This window comes from Thalassophryne amazonica, chromosome 9 (genome assembly GCF_902500255.1).
Source record: "Thalassophryne amazonica chromosome 9, fThaAma1.1, whole genome shotgun sequence".
NCBI lineage: Eukaryota > Metazoa > Chordata > Actinopteri > Batrachoidiformes > Batrachoididae > Thalassophryne > Thalassophryne amazonica.
Window position 1 is genome coordinate 98,525,838 of NC_047111.1, and position 17,811 is coordinate 98,543,648.

Here is a 17,811-nt window from a genome sequence, read left to right on the forward strand (position 1 = left end):
ATGATTTTCTGCTCCTGGATCCAGACACGAGTATTGCACAGTGGACGCTTTTAAGGAGACAGCAGTCCACGGGCCCTCCTGGACCTCCAGTCTCTGTGCTGTCCTTTGTCATCACACTTGTTTCACAGCTTTCCAAATCTAGCTTCAGTAAAAGTTGTGTATATTTAGTCCTGTGAAGATCAGGTCCATTGTTGTGTGCTCTCCCCCCCGACCATCTTGTCAGGGACCTCTGTGGTCCCTGGATTTAAAGAGGTTTAAGTTCCATTCTTGTCACCCCCTGTGAGCAGGCAGGCAGAGGTACATTTTTTCAAAAAGGTTTTTCCTGTTAAGAATTAACTTTTTGTACCATGCTCTGAAACACTGACGTGGAAGCCGCAGTAGAAGTCAGCCATGCCTGTTCGGAAAAAAGGTAAGTTTGGATGATTTAAATCACGGTTGTAGCTAGACGGTGGGTTTCAGGTTTAAATCTCTCCTAAAATATCAAATGCATAGTGATAACACACACGTGGTTTTTGAAACTTTGAACCAAATTCTACGAGGTCTGTCCATAAAGTAACGGTCCTTTTTATTTTTTTCAAAAACTATATGGATTTGATTCATATGTTTTTACGTCAGCCAAGCTTGACCCTTCGTGCGCATGCGTGAGTTTTTCCATGCCTGTGGGTTGCGTCATTCGCCTGTGAGCACGCCTTGTGGGAGGAGTGGTCCAGCTCCCTCGTCGGATTTTCATTGTCAGGAAATGGCGGAATGATTTGGGCTTTTTTTCCATCAGAATTTTTTCAGAAACTGTTAGAGACATGCAGCTGGAAACCATTTGAAAAATTTATCTGGCTTTCGGTGAAAATTTTATGGGCTTCACAGAGAATAAGGACTGTTACTACAGCTTTAAGGATGGCCCACAATGGTGCTCGGCGCGCCGTGCTCCGAGCTGCGACGACAAGGCAGAAACCACCAGATCATTTCTAAACGGATCGCTCTGTGGAGCCGGGACCGTCGTGTGCAATTTCTCTGGTTATCACAAGAGCTGGACATCAGCCATTTTCCGGCAGATTTCACTTTTAACAAGAGATTTTGTCATGGAAAGCCGTGCGGAGGCTTCGCGCGTCACGACTGATTCGCTGATGAAGCGAGACAAAGGAACACCTTCGTTTCGGAGTGTTAAAGGACAAGTTGGGACATGCCCAGCTCTCCACAATTTCTCCTATACTCACTCGACTGGTAAGCACTGAAAGCCGAGATAGGCATGTCCCAACTTGTCGTCTGGTACTCCAAAACGGAGGTGTTCCTTTGTCTCACTTCATCAGCGAATCGGTCGTGACGCGCGAAGCCTCCGCGCGGCTTTCCATGACAAAATCTCTTGTTAAAAGTGAAATCTGCCGGAAAATGGCTGATGTCCAGCTCTTGTGATAACCAGAGAAATTGCACACGACGGTCTCGGCTCTACACAGCAATCTGTTTAGAAATGATGTGGTGGTTTCTGCCTCCTCGTCGCAGCTCGGAGCGCGGCACGCCGAGCACCATTGTGGGCCGTCCTTAAAGCTGTAGTAACAGTCCTTATTCTATGTGAAGCCCGTAAAATTTTCACCGAAAGCCAGATAAATTTTTCGAATGGTTTCCAGCTGCATGTCTCTAACAGTTACTGAAAAAATTCTGATGGGGAAAAAATGCCCAAATCATTCTGCCATTTCCTGACAATGAAAATCCGACGAGGGAGCTGGACCACTCCTCCCACAAGGCGTGCTCACACGCGAATGACGCAACCGACAGACGTGGAAAAACTCACGCACGAAGGTTCAAGCTTGGCTGACGTAAAAACATATGAATCAAATCCATATAGTTTTTGAAAAAAATAAAAAGGACCGTTACTTTATGGACAGACCTCGTATTAAAGCCTGGATAGTTCTGCTGACACGAGAAGGTAGCTACAATGCACTAGCAGATTGTGGCACCTCAGCAGCAGCCTGTGGCGTGTTGGCGGCATGCTCCTGGCACCTTGACAGCAGTGTGCAGCATGTCGGTGGCGCTCTAGCAGCAGCTTGTGACATGTCTGTGCTTTTGTGGCACCTTGGTGGTAGTGTACAACATGTCTGTGGTGCACTAGTGGCACCCCGGCGGCAGCCTGCGACATGTTGGTGACGCTCTTGAGGCACCTTAGCGGCAGCCTGTGACATGTCAGTGGCGCTCTTGAGGCACCTTAGCGGCAGCCTGTGACATGCTGGTGACGCTTTTGAGGCACCTTGACGGTAGCCTGCGACATGTTGGTGATGCTCTTGAGTAGTGCTGGGCGGTATGACCAAAAATGTATATCACAGTATTTTTCTAAATTATATCGGTTTCACGGTATTTGACAGTATTTTTTCTTTTCAAGCACAACTGGGTGTTTGCCTTATTTTCTAATGATTTAGAGAATAATTACTGCAATAAAATGGCATGGAATGGCGTATTCTACTGTTATGAGGAGTGAATATTGTAGAAAAATGAATGTCCACACTAGTATTAATGAAGAGGAATCAGAATGCTTGATTGTTGTAGTCAAAATACAGACCTTTTTATTATGCAAGTTTTCCAACTTAAACATCTTTTGAAAACTATGTAAACTATGACTCTTGTAACTCCAAAGTAAACTTAGTAACTCCAAAGTAACTGAAGTAAAACTTCTTTATTCCCTGAACATTCAGTAAGGAATCATCCATAAATAAATAAATAACATAAACAGAAAAGGTGTGCAGCTTGCTTTAACTTTACCTGCAGACAAGGGGGCGAATCTCGTAGTTTACATTCCTGATATTCCAGGACATGTTTGCGGCTGAGGTGGTGGAGTAAATTGCTCGTGTTTCCTCCTCCTGCTACAACTTTAGCGCGACATCATTTGCATAGTATATTGTAGTTTGGTCGACGTCGGACTTTTTAAACCCAAAGTACTTCCAAACAATGGACACAGCTCCTCGTTTCGGTACAAGTTCTTCCGTTTCAGTTTCTCGTTCTGGTTGTTCAGTTTCAGAACTTTCCCCCTGTTTTGCCATTATGCTCACCGCTAAACATCCGTTCCCTCTACACGGGCTGTACTCATGCTGCTTGTTTGGTGCAACCACTAAACTGTCCCCACTCAAACAATGCCCTGCGGGCACAGCGTTCCGCCGCTCTGTGCAATGCACTCACCGGTATGGAGGTATTTCTAAAATTCATATCATAGAAAAAAAAAAAACACCGGTATTCGGTATGAACCGGTATACCGCCCAGCACTACTCTTGAGCAGTGTTGTGAAAGTAACTTTGACAAGTTACTTTTTTAGTTGCTTTATGCAGTTACTTCATTAGCAGCTTTATGCAATTACTTTATTAGAATCTGCTGAAAACTTGCAACTAATAAGTAATGTAACTAGTAATCTAACTTGGTTACTCTTAAGATTGACCAATCAGCAAAGTAACTCACCAGTAAAGTAACTAATAGTTAATTTTCTGAGTACTAAATCTTAAAAATAACCAAATTAGATTGAGGTACTTTATTAATTACATTCAGCAGCTGCCGACAAGTTGTCCACAGCTGCTAATGAAGTAACTGTATAAAGTATCTGTAAAATATAACTGTATAACGTTACTTTGCCAACACTGCTCTTGAGGCACTTTGGCGGCAGCCTGTATCATGTTGGTGACGCTCTTGAGGCAGCTAGGCGGCAGCCTGCGACGTGTTGGTGACGCTCATGAGGCACCTTGGTGACAGCCTGCGACATGTTGGTGGTGCTCTTGTGGCATCTTGGTGGCAGCCTGTGACATGTTGGTGGCACCTTGGCGGCAGCCTGCGACATGTCGGTGGCACTCTTGAGGCAGCTTGGTGGCAGCTTGCAACATCAAATCAAATCAATTTTATTTATATAGCGCCAAATCACAACAAACAGTTGCCACAAGGCACTTTATATTGTAAGGCAAAAGCCATACAGTAATTACAGAAAAACCCCAACGGTCAAAACGACCCCCTATGAGCAAGCACTTGGCGACAGTGGGAAGGAAAAACTCCCTTTTAACAGGAAGAAAACCTCCAGCAGAACCAGGCTCAGGGAGGGGCAGTCTTCTGCTGGGACTGGTTGGGGCTGAGGGGAGAGAATCAGGAAAAAGACATGCTGTGGAAGACAGCAGAGATCAATCACTAATGATTAAATGCAGAGTGGTGCATACAGAGCAAAAAGAGGTGAATAAAAAGAAACACTCAGTGCATCATGGGAACCCCCCAGCAGTCTAAGTCTATAGCAGCATAACTAAGGGATGGTTCAGGGTCACCTGATCCAGCCCTAACTATAAGCTTTAGCAAAAAGGAAAGTTTTAAGATTAATCTTAAAAGTAGAGAGGGTGTCTGTCTTCCTAATCCGAATTGGGAGCTGGTTCCACAGGAGAGGAGCCTGAAAGCTGAAGGCTCTGCCTCCCATTCTACTCTTACAAATCCTAGGAACTACAAGTAAGCCTGCAGTCTGACAGCGAAGCGCTCTATTGGGGTGATAGGGTACTATGAAGTCCCTAAGATAAGATGGGACCTGATTATTCAAAACCTTATAAGTAAGAAGAAGAATTTTAAATTCTATTCTGGAATTAACGGAGCCAATGAAGAGAAGCCAATATGGGTGAAATATGCTCTCTCCTTCTAGTCCCTGTCAGTACTCTAGCTGCAGCATTTTGAATTAACTGAAGGTTTTTCAGAGAACTTTTAGGAGAACCTGATAATAATGAATTACAATAGTCCAGCCTAGAAGAAATAAATGCATGAATTAGCTTTTCAGCATCACTCTGAGACAAGACCTTTCTAATTTTAGAGATATTGCGCAAATGCAAAAAAGCAGTCCTACATATTTGCTTAATATGCGCATTGAAGGACATATCCTGATCAAAAATGACTCCAAGATTTCTCACAGTATTACTAGAGGTCAGGGTAATGCCATCCAGAGTAAGGATCTGGTTAGACACCATGTTTCTAAGATTTGTGGGGCCAAGTACAATAACTTCAGTTTTATCTGAATTTAAAAGCAGGAAATTAGAGGTCATCCATGTCTGTATGTCTGAAAGACATTCCTCCAGTTTAACTAATTGGTGTGTCCCCTCTGGCTTCATGGATAGATAAAGCTGGGTATCATCTGCGTAACAATGAAAATTTAAGCAATGCTTCCTAATAATACTGCCTAAGGGAAGCATGTATAAAGTGAATAAAATCGGTCATAGCACAGAACCTTGTGGAACTCCATAATTAACCTTAGTCCGTGAAGAAGACTCCCCATTTACATAAACAAATTGTAATCTATTAGATAAATATGATTCAAACCAGTGCCTTTAATACCTATGGCATGCTGTAATCTCTGTAATAAAATGTTATGGTCCACAGTATCAAAAGCTGCGCTGAGGTCTAACAGGACGAGCACAGAGATGAGTCCACTGTCTGAAGCCATAAGATCATTTGTAACCTTCACTAATGCTGTTTCTGTACTATGATGAATTCTGAAACCTGACTGAAACTCTTCAAATAGACCATTCCTCTGCGGATGATCAGTTAGCTGTTTTACAACTACCCTTTCAAGAATTTTTGAGAGAAAAGAAACATGTCGTTGGCACCCTTGAGGCACCTTGGCGGCAGCCTGCGACATGTTGGTGGCGCTCTTGAGGCACCTCGGTGGCAGCTTGCGACATGTTAGTGACACTCTATCGGCACCTCGGCGGCAGCCTGCGTCATGTCGGTGGCACATTGACAGCAGCCTGTGACATGTCGGTGGCACTCTTGAGGTACCTCGGTGGCAGCCTGTGACATGTCGGTGGCACTCTTGAGGTACCTCGGTGGCAACCTGCGACATGTCGGTGTCACTCTTTGACTTTTGACAATTTGACAATTCTTTTACTGGTGGTTGGCTCTCACTGCGGTATTGTATCACTTCCTGTTCCGGAGCACAGCGGTGTTTTGCTGTATCTGTTAGCTGTTTAATCTGCGCAGTTAGATTGATCTAGTTACCTAGATAACGATTTGTTTCACAGTGTTATCTTCACGTGCCTTAACTAAAGCACTCCCTCTGCTGAATCGCCTCTAAATTATTTACACGTTATTCACTTTGCGTGTTTTTAGGAATCCGCTAGCTTAGCGCAGCTACTAGCTCTTAGCCGGTTTAGCATGGCGGCTTCTCCTGTCTCTCCCGCACTTTTCTGCTCTGGGTGTAAAATGTTTAGTTATTCCTCGGCCTCCTTTAGCAGTAATGGTACTTGTAATAAGTGTAGCTTATTCGTAGCTTTGGAGGCCAGGCTGGGCGAATTGGAGACTCGGCTCCGCACCGTGGAAAATTCTACAGCTAGCCAGGCCCCTGTAGTCGGTGCGGACCAAGGTAGCTTAGCCGCCGTTAGTTTCCCTCTGGCAGATCCCGAGCAGCCGGGAAAGCAGGCCGACTGGGTGACTGTGAGGAGGAAGCGTAGCCCTAAACAGAAGCTCCGTGTACACCGCCAACCCGTTCACATTTCTAACCGTTTTTCCCCACTCGGCGACACACCCGCCGAGGATCAAACTCTGGTTATTGGCGACTCTGTTTTGAGAAATGTGAAGTTAGCGACACCAGCAACCATAGTCAATTGTCTTCCGGGGGCCAGAGCAGGTGACATTGAAGGAAATTTGAAACTGCTGGCTAAGGCTAAGCATAAATTTGGTAAGATTGTAATTCACGTCGGCAGTAATGACACCCGGTTACGCCAATCGGAGGTCACTAAAATTAACATTGAATCGGTGTGTAACTTTGCAAAAACAATGTCGGACTCTGTAGTTTTCTCTGGGCCCCTCCCCAATCGGACCGGGAGTGACATGTTTAGCTGCATGTTCTCCTTGAATTGCTGTCTGTCTGAGTGGTGTCCAAAAAATGAGGTGGGCTTCATAGATAATTGGCAAAGCTTCTGGGGAAAACCTGGTCTTGTTAGGAGAGACGGCATCCATCACACTTTGGATGGAGCAGCTCTCATTTCTAGAAATCTGGCCAATTTTCTTAAATCCTCCAAACCGTGACTATCCAGGGTTGGGACCAGGAAGCAGAGTTGTAGTCTTACACACCTCTCTGCAGCTTCTCTCCCCCTGCCATCCCCTCATTACCCCATCCCCGTAGAGATGGTGCCTGCTCCCAGACTACCAATAACCAGCAAAAATCTATTTAAGCATAAAAATTCAAAAAAAAAATAATATAGCACCTTCAACTGCACCACAGACTAAAACAGTTAAATGTGGTCTATTAAACATTAGGTCTCTCTCTTCTAAGTCCCTGTTAGTAAATGATATAGTAATTGATCAACATATTGATTTATTCTGCCTTACAGAAACCTGGTTACAGCAGGATGAATATGTTAGTTTAAATGAGTCAACACCCCCGAGTCACACTAACTGCCAGAATGCTCGTAGCACGGGCCGGGGCGGAGGATTAGCAGCAATCTTCCATTCCAGCTTATGAATTAATCAAAAAACCCAGACAGAGCTTTAATTCATTTGAAAGCTTGACTCTTAGTCTTGTCCATCCAAATTGGAAGTCCAAAAAACCAGTTTTATTTGTTATCTATCGTCCTCCTGGTCGTTACTGTGAGTTTCTCTGTGACTTTTCAGAACTTTTGTCTGACTTAGTGCTTAGCTCAGATAAGATAATTATAGTGGGCGATTTTAACATCCATACAGATGCTGAGAATGACAGCCTCAACACTGCATTTAATCTATTATTAGACTCAATTGGCTTTGCTCAAAATGTAAATGAGTCCACCCACCACTTTAATCATATCTTAGATCTTGTTCTGACTTATGGTATGGAAATAGAAGACTTAACGGTATTCCCTGAAAACTCCCTTCTGTCTGATCATTTCTTAATAACATTTACATTTACTCTGATGGACTACCCAGCAGTGGGGAATAAGTTTCATTACACTAGAAGTCTTTCAGAAAGTGCTGTAACTAGGTTTAAGGATATGATTCCTTCTTTATGTTCTCTAATGCCATATACCAACACAGTGCAGAGTAGCTACCTAAACTCTGTAAGGGAGATAGAGTATCTCGTCAATAGTTTTACATCCTCATTGAAGACAACTTTGGATGCTGTAGCTCCTCTGAAAAAGAGAGCTTTAAATCAGAAGTGCCTGACTCCGTGGTATAACTCACAAACTCGCAGCTTAAAGCAGATAACCCGTACGTTGGAGAGGAAATGGCGTCTCACTAATTTAGAAGATCTTCACTTAGCCTGGAAAAAGTCTGTTGCTCTATAAAAAAGCCCTCCGTAAAGCTAGGACATCTTACTACTCATCACTAATTGAAGAAAATAAGAACAACCCCAGGTTTCTTTTCAGCACTGTAGCCAGGCTGACAGAGTCAGAGCTCTATTGAGCCAAGTATTCCTTTAACTTTAACTAGTAATGACTTCATGACTTTCTTTGCTAATAAAATTTTAACTATTAGAGAAAAAAATTACTCATAACCATCCCAAAGATGTATCTTTATCTTTGGCTGCTTTCAGTGATGCCGGTATTTGGTTAGACTCTTTCTCTCCGATTGTTCTGTCTTGAGTTATTTTCATTAGTTACTTCATCCAAACCATCAACATGTCTATTAGACCCCATTCCTACCAGGCTGCTCAAGGAAGGCCTACCATTATTTAATGCTTCGATCTTAAATATGATCAGTCTATCTTTATTAGTTGGCTATGTACCACAGGCTTTTAAGGTGGCAGTAATTAAACCATTACTTAAAAAGCCATCACTTGACCCAGCTATCTTAGCTAATTATAGGCCAATCTCCAACCTTCTTTTCTCTCAAAAATTCTTGAAAGGGTAGTTGTAAAACAGCTAACTGATCATCTGCAGAGGAATGGTCTATTTGAAGAGTTTCAGTCAGGTTTTAGAATTCATCATAGTACAGAAACAGCATTAGTGAAGGTTACAAATTATCTTTTTATGGCCTCAGACAGTGGACTCATCTCTGTGCTTGTTCTGTTAGACCTCAGTGCTGCTTTTGATACTGTTGACCATAAAATTTTATTACAGAGATTAGAACATGCCATAGGTATTAAAGGCACTGCGCTGCGGTGGTTTGAATCATATTTATCTAATAGATTACAATTTGTTCATGTAAATGGGGAATCTTCTTCACAGACTAAGGTTAATTATGGAGTTCCACAAGGTTCTGTGCTAGGACCAATTTTATTCACTTTATACATGCTTCCCTTAGGCAGTATTATTAGACGGCATTGCTTAAATTTTCATTGTTACGCAAATGATACCCAGCTTTATCTATCCATGAAGCCAGAGGGGACACACCAATTAGCTAAACTGCAGGATTGTCTTACAGACATAAGGACATCGATGACCTCTAATTTCCTGCTTTTAAACTCAGATAAAACTGAAGTTATTGTACTTGGCCCCACAAATCTTAGAAACATGGTGTCTAACCAGATCCTTACTTTGGGTGGCATTACCCTGACCTCTAGTAATACTGTGAGAAATCTTGGAGTCATTTTTGATCAGGATATGTCATTCAAAGCGCATATTAAACAAATATGTAAGACTGCTTTTTTGCATTTACGCAATATCTCTAAAATTAGAAAGGTCTTGTCTCAGAGTGATGCTGAAAAACTAATTCATGCATTTATTTCCTCTAGGCTGGACTATTGTAATTCATTATTATCAGGTTGCCCTAAAAGTTCCTTGAAAAGCCTTCAGTTAATTCAAAATGCTGCAGCTAGAGTACTGACGGGGACTAGAAGGAGAGAGCATATCTCACCCATATTGGCCTCTCTTCATTGGCTTCCTGTTAATTCTAGAATAGAATTTAAAAATCTTCTTCTTACTTATAAGGTTTTGAATAATCAGGTCCCATCTTATCTTAGGGACCTCATAGTACCATATCACCCCAATAGAGCGCTTCGCTCTCAGACTGCAGGCTTACTTGTAGTTCCTAGGGTTTGTAAGAGTAGAATGGGAGGCAGAGCCTTCAGCTTTCAGGCTCCTCTCCTGTGGAACCAGCTCCCAATTCGGATCAGGGAGACAGACACGCTTAAAACTTTCCTTTTTGCTAAAGCTTATAGTTAGGGCTGGATCAGGTGACCCTGAACCATCCCTTAGTTATGCTGCTATAGACTTAGACTGCTGGGGGGTTCCCATAATGCACTGAGTGTTTCTTTCTCTTTTTGCTCTGTATGCACCACTTTGCATTTAATCATTAGTGATTGATCTCTGCTCCCCTCCACAGCATGTCTTTTTCCTGGTTCTCTCCCTCAGCCCCAACCAGTCCCAGCAGAAGACTGCCCCTCCCTGAGCCTGTTCTGCTGGAGGTTTCTTCCTGTTAAAAGGGAGTTTTTTGATTTTTTGAATTGATTGAAATTGATTGATTGACTCTTGAATTACCTCAGTGGCAGCCTGCGACATGTCGGTGGTTCTTTTGTGGCACTTTGGCGTCAGCCTACGACATGTCGGTGGTGGTCTTGAGGCACCTTTGCGGCAGCCTGTGACATGTCGGTGGCGCTCTTGTGGAACCTTGGCGGCATCCTGCGACATGTCGGTGGCGCACTTGTGGCACATTGCCGGTAGCCTGCGACATGTCTGTGGCGCATTGGCGGCAGCCTGCGACATGTCTGTGGCGCTCTTGAGGCGCATTGGCGGCAGCCTGCGACATGTCTGTGGCGCTCTTGAGGCGCATTGGCGGCAGCCTGCGACATGTCGGTGGCGCTCTTGAGGCGCATTGGCGGCAGCCTGCGACGTGTCGGTGGCGCTTTTGTGGCACTTTGGCCGCAGTCTGCGACATGTTGGTGGTGCTCTTGTGGCGTGAGAAGCCTTCCTTTTACTGCTGTTAGGGTGATATTGTGTAATAGAAACATATAAACAGGCTGATTGCGTAAACATACTTACACCAGTGTGTTGTCCTTTTAATATATGTGTTCTGGCTATATCAGAAAATGGACCAAATTGATGTATCGTGTGCTTCCGAAACTGGCCACCACTTCCAGAAGGGCACTGTGAACTTCTCAAATCGAAACGGGGCTCTTTGCTGAAGCTTCAGCTTCCTAGCAGCCATGCAGAAAACTTTCTATGAAATGGTTTGGAATTAAGGTTTAATTTCTCTGAAATGGAGAAAATAGTTTTGGAAAAAAAAAGCAAAAATACTTCCAATATGGCCCAATTTCTGAAGCTGCTCAGAGTTCTTTCTGGATTCCTGCTATCACTTTGTGTATTTCTGGAAGTGACATGCAGTGTAGGAATTCCAGTATGGTTCAGAAAGTGGACCAATTTGGATGTTGTGTGGAACATAAGTCACTCGTTGCCACAGTTTTAATTCTTTAGCCACTGAAGTGCCACAGGATGCCACTGAGGTACCACAAGAGCGCCACCGACATGTGTTGGTGGCTGCCACTGAGGTGTCACTAACTGCCGGTGATACTTTAGGATCTCGCTAACACTCATAAATTAACCAGTTACTTGAAAGAACTACTCATTGTTTCACAACTCTTGAAACATGAAGTAATCCACTTTCTTGTGAAAATGTTTCGGCATTTCAAAAGTGTCGAAACACTTAAGTAATTGGTTAAGAAAATGCTTAAATGATTCTGCATTTCAAAACCCTCGAATCACGCAACTAAATGTTCGGGAAAATGATTCAGTATTTTGAAACAAAATGAGCCAAGAGCTTCAGAAAACAAGTAAGCATTTCACAACCCTTGAAACATACAACTTACGAGGTCTGTTAGAAAAGTATCGGACCTTTTTATTTTTTGCAAAAACCTGATGGATTTGAATCACATGTGCTTGCATGAGTAAACCTTGAACCTTCGTGCGCATGCGTGAACTTTTTCATGCCTGTCGATTGCATCATTTTCTGGGAAGCAGCCTTTGTGTGGAACATGTGCTGTGCGCTCGACGGATTTTCATTTCAAGGAAAAAGACGGAACGACTGGAGCAGCGCCACATCAAATTTTGCCAGAAACTGGGCAACAGCCAGGTGGAAACCATTCGGATGATTCAGACGGCGGTGACTTTTCAGTCGTGTGACTATCCTAGAAATTGTGGAAGAGGTGGGCATGTCACAGCATGTCCTGTGTCCCATGTCCTTTAACCCGAAGGTACTTTTGCTCCACCGTCAGCAGCAGCATGAATTTCGCCACCACTCTTTTCATGGCAAAATCTTCTGTCACAGTGGAATGTACCGAAAAAGTGCTGATGTCCACCTCTTCCGCAATTTCTCGGATAGTCACACGACGGTCCCCCATCACCACAGCATTCACTTTGGAAATGATCTGGTCGTTTCAGCATGTTGATGGCCGACTGGAGCGTGGCTCGCTCTCCACCATTGTGCGGACGTCTTTAAACCGGTTGTACCGCTCCTTAATCTGTGTGATGCCCAGAGGATCGTCACCGAAAGCCGTCTGAATCTTCCGAATGGTTTCCACCTGGCTGTCGCCCAGTTTCTGGCAAAATTTGATGCAGTAGCGCTGCTCCAGTCATTCCGCCATTTTCCTTGCAATGAAAATCCACAGAGAGCACGACACACATCTGCACGCAAAGGCTGCTTACCAGGAAATGACGCAATCGACAGGCGTGAAAAAGTTCACGCATGCGCACGAAGGTTCAAGGTTTGCTCATACAAGCACACGTGATTCAAATCCATCAGGTTTTTGCAAAAAATAAAAAGGTCCGATACTTTTCTAACAGACCTCGTAAACATGCAACATGCAATTTAAGAAAAGGATTGTGTTCTGAAACACTTGAACCACAAAAGTAACCAGTTGCTTCAGAAAATTATTGTAGAATGGCCAAAACGCTGACCGAATCATTTGAGAAAATGGTACTGTTTCAAAACGTTCAACACACCAAATGAAACAATAGGGAAAGAAAATGAGCAAGAGTGATTCTGTGTTTCATTAATTCATTTTCATCAAAGCCCTTTTTTTATTTTGTTAAAACCACCTCTCTCATAAAATGCTTATTAAAATATTTGTGGATTTAGGCATGTAGACTGTCCATGATCTACGTCCAGTCAGGTCCAACGCTTTCAGAACCATGAAGCCGTTTATAGTCTTAGAGTGAATTTTTGTTTTTCTGCCTGATGCTCTTGTTTTTAGCCTAAATTGCTGAGAAGATATCAGTCTTGTCAAGTTGATGTTTGTTTTGTTAAGGTGCAGTTTGTTTGTTTGTTTGTTTCTGGCAGCAGACACAGCGCGGGCTCTGGGGCTTTTGGAGGATTACTGCTCCAAATTGAGAAGACCGGAGGAACAGCACCTCAAAACTGCCATTCAGAAAGTGATGGCGATTTTCAAAAGCAACCTATTTGAAGCTCTTCTCGGTAAGTCAGCGGAGCTAATGCTGCATTCATGACATGTCATAAAGTTGGAAATTACAAGCTCCAACTTGGGTAAAAAAACAATTTGAACATATGGTTGGGTCGGATTTATTTTTTGCTCAGAAACAGGGAAATAACAGCGTCATTAAAAACTACAACCATGCCATCATGACTATTGAAACAGTAATATTACAAATGCCATTTAATTACTCTTAACATTATTTACTTTAGTCTGTTTGCATTATTTGTATGTGAGTGAGGTTGCCAGTGTTTATAGTTTTGATATTGTCACTGAGTGCAGACTACAAATCAGTAACGTGTGGTGAGGTTGATGGCTGGTGAGGCACTGATTTAATCACAATCAGATTTACAAACATATGAACCCCACAGAGTAACTTACAGTTTGATTGGCAGCAGTTAATGGGTTATGTTTAAAATCTCATATCAGCATGCTTTACACATACAAACTGTAGCACACAAAAAAGCACATTTAATTAAAAAAAAAAACATTATTATGTTCTTAACTTTACTTATAAGTACTCTCAGTGGAGATCACTGCCAGGGAAGAAAGTCGTCCTTCATCAGTCCTGTTTGGAGCCTTTTCTGGCTTTGAATGTGAGTGGTCGACCGCTCGTCTGTGATGACACTTCTTTGTAAATTCTTTAGGCCTTAATATGCCATCTGAGTCCAGACATTGACACAAGTTGAGAAAAGGAGGCAGAAAAGGCAGTTTCTTACTGGACGTCCACACAGCCAGACTTTAGTGTGTCCCACTCCGTTTGAAAGGAGCGGGTCTTCTGTTGCCTGACGCAAACCTTTTAGCTCCACTGTTGGTCTTCCTTTAATTATTACCTCCTGCTTCGATTGAAAGTCCAGTTTAGAAAATTGTTTCAGTTTGGATATGTAATCCTCCATTCTGAAAGTAAAGTCCAGGCGAGAGGAAAAATACATGAACAGCTGTTCTTGTTGCTTGCTGTCACTTATTCTGCAGCTGAGGAGTTGCTGCAAGAAGAATCCCTGGGATCACTAGTGTCCCCTACCATGAAGCAGGAGAACTGCATGACTCTCTTGGTGCCTTTTTGCAGCCATTTTATGATTGCTCAGCACACGGAACACATTACACACAAAAACAGCTGGTGACAAAAAACACTGTACATTGTGTACATCAGCTAAACTATTTAAGTTCATCTAACCAAAGTGTTTGACCATTTTAATGGCGACATTCAGAGAGACAGTGAGACGGAGTATCACTGCACAGCATTCTAGCAGTTAGTCCAGTGACTGCGCAATTCAAGGTGAGGCCCAGCGGGTTGCTGCCTCACTGCACGTTTGAACGGCAAATGTGAACATTCAATGACTTCTAATCAAAAATAAACTAAAACTGGTGAAGTTAAAAGAAAAATAACTTTATAGTACAAATCACTGGATAAATATAACCATTTAATTTTTTCTTTTTACATTTTTTTCTTCCCTTACCAAAAAGTAGTATATGCAAGTATGTTTCAAGTATACTTCTAGTTTACTTTTTATATACTTATCAGTACTATTTTTTGGTAAGGGTTTCCATGATGACAGGTGAGGCACAGCCTCACCTCCCTCCCCTGACGACATGTCACTGGTACAAATGTGTATAAATATACTTATCTGACACATTTTTCCAGCATATTACCCAATGGCCATCAAATATGGCCATCTGGTATTGCGAAGACTTTGCGTCCATGTGTCCATCCGTAATTTGTCAAGAAATCCTGAGAGAACAGGCCACAGCTGGTTGTGAAACTGCTTGTCAGTCAGTTGTCCAATTACTTATTGCTACTGAAAATGGAGAGATTGTTTGTATAAGAACGGGAAGCTGAGAAACAGTACTCCTTAGGAGTTCGCCTCTGCCCAGGACTAGAAATGCCCCCATTTGGAATAATTTTTACATAAGGCCATCAAATATGGCTGTCTGTCTGTCCAGCTTTCTGTCCATCTGTCTGTGCTCAGCATAAATCCAGTCCTATTTCTGCCAGAGTCTGACAATTCACAGGGAGCATTCTTGGGATACAGACCTTGGACAAGTTCAAAGATGGCTAACCTTGACCTATTTTCAGAGGTTAAAAAGCCACATTCTCTTTCAGTCTGTTCTGGTTTTTGTTTGTTTTTGTGTGTCGGAGGTGACAGACAATCGGAGCAGAGCGGCACCGTGACTTCAGTGGCAGGTCTCTCTAAGGGCCCCTTCACACATAGTGTGCATGAAGCAGGAATCGTGTGCAAAACATGTAAAATCGTAGCTGCCTTGTAAACCTGTTGGTACAACTATTTGCGCACACCAACGGCTGAAAGACGGTGTGTGTTGTGCGACCCCATTGATCCTTCTCCCGGCAGGTGTCGTCCTAATTCCAGGTGACACACATGAACATCTAACACCGCTCGTTTGGCACTTAGAAAATGTGTGGCCATTTTGCACTGTCATCATGAAAACGGTCAGCAGATGATCACTTTAGAGCTGGCGGTGAAATAGTGCCCCACAACTGTGAAGTTGCAAAGAGCCGAGTGTTTTTTGTGTTTATATTATGTGTTTCTCATATGTTATGTAAAAGCTAGTGAGAAATAAACACTGAGACAATGCTGTTTTTGGAACCTAATAACACCTCTGAAGTAATTTGCAAGACATTACCGTTAGCATGGTGACATCACAGGATGGTCTCGCTAGCTGCAAATTCCGTTTCGTTTGTGTGTAAATATAACCTCTTTTTCATATATTATGTACAACCAAGTGAGAAATAAACACTGCTAAAACTGAAAACACTGTCTTTGTAACCGGATAACGCCTCTAGAGTGATTTCAATTACATTTCACGGATGTCAGAGTGCACGCTAACTTCCACTAACTCAAAGCTACCTTCTGCTCTTGTCAAAAGCTCATAAATGTAAATTTTGTTTGATGGTTTTATAGGGGGCTTTATTGAACATGTACAAATTGTAGGTAAGACAATACGCTTGACAATACGCTGATCGTGAGTCACTTTTGTGTGGATTAAAGTCACTAACTGGGACTCCTGTCTTGTTGTGAGAAAGAAATGAGAATCATCCTCCATTCTGTTCACACAGCTCCAAATACTGCGCGGCTCTCTGCCGAGTCAAGTTAGAACGATACAGTCCAGTCGGAATTAATAAATTCAAAGCAGAACACCATTTAAATCAGATAACACCTCTTTCCAAATGTTGTAATACAAACAAACTGCAATCAATCAAAACGTTTTTTTTTTCTCCCAAAATGAGACATCCTGCGCCGACGTGCAGCAGCTGACTGAGCTCAGCTCAGAGGTACGGAGAGACATTCATGCCAAAATGTCTGAAAAGAAATGCTTTTGACAAAAACTACAGATTTTATTTATTTTCATTTATGTCCAGAGATCAAGGATCCAGTGACCAATTTAATATTTATTTACTTTAACACTCAGTAAAATGTTGTTGACATAGAAAACCTGTAAAGCCTACTTTTAGTGCACAGAAAATTCACAAGAGGTATTGATAAGGGAATCAGTAAGAATCGGATCGATAAGCATAATCGATAATGGCATTGATATTGATAAAATGTTATTAATACATTGTCAGTTTCAGCTCATGCCATCAGGCAGGAGATACAGAATATTACAAACCGTCTAAAAAATAGTTTCTATCCAAAGGCAATCATGGCACTTAATTCTTCAAGGTGAAATAGTATGTTCAGTATGCAATATATCTGGTGGCAGTCTTTTTCACCCAGTGCAACCTGTGACCGTACCATTCCTGTCCATAAATAGTGCAATATATGTTTTATTTTTTTAGATGTTTTATTCCTGTTCATAGCCAGTGAAATATGTTTCATTCTTTTATATGTTCTTAAACTATTTATTGCTCTTAACTCACGAGCCGAAGCACTTTCAGTTTCGTTGTGACTTTGTAAAAAGTAACGGTGACAATAAAGACTATCTTATCTATCTATCTATCTAATCTATCGACTCCCTTATCTGTACATGTCCAAACCATCTCAAGCTCACCTCTCTGACTTTGTCTCCAAACTGTCCCACCTGAGCTGTCCCTCTAACATGGTCATTCCTAATTCCAGGGCTGTGAAAACTCTGTGGATCTGAGGAATTCCGCGGATTTCATCGTGGTGGTGGTGGTGGTGGTGGGGTGTTAGTGTTGCACTCTATAATCGTGATTGTCACTACGTTTTCAAAATGCCTACTGCAAAGTGTTCTCTTTTTTTGTTTTGTTTTATGACATTTTATGACAGGTTTTATAAATCCACGGACACCGATCTGTATAACGGATACAAATCAGTGTCTGGATCTGTGGAGTTCCACAAGAAAAAGGTTCACTCAAAGTGTGGCTGTTACGACAGTTGTCGTAAAGCGGGACTGGTTGGTTCCTATGGTGATGCTGTGGACCTGCAGCAAGACGCTGTTCTTTAAGTTAAACGTAGAATGTGGACATCGCACACTTTTAGAGCTATCAAGTTTTTAACAGAAGAATTTTGTGG

At 42.5% G+C, this 17,811-nt stretch overlaps 1 protein-coding gene across 1 annotated transcript in view; it reads left to right on the plus strand.

The window, feature by feature from the left end:
* The first annotated feature begins 351 nt into the window (after positions 1–351).
* Positions 352–17,811, plus strand: part of dlg2 (discs, large homolog 2 (Drosophila)) — a 658,820-nt gene continuing 641,360 nt past the window's right edge. The window contains exons 1-2 of the mRNA XM_034178851.1: positions 352–409; positions 13,174–13,305. Coding sequence (XP_034034742.1) covers positions 391–409; positions 13,174–13,305 — 151 coding nt within the window. The 5' untranslated portion in view covers positions 352–390. The remainder of the gene's footprint in view (positions 410–13,173; positions 13,306–17,811) is intronic.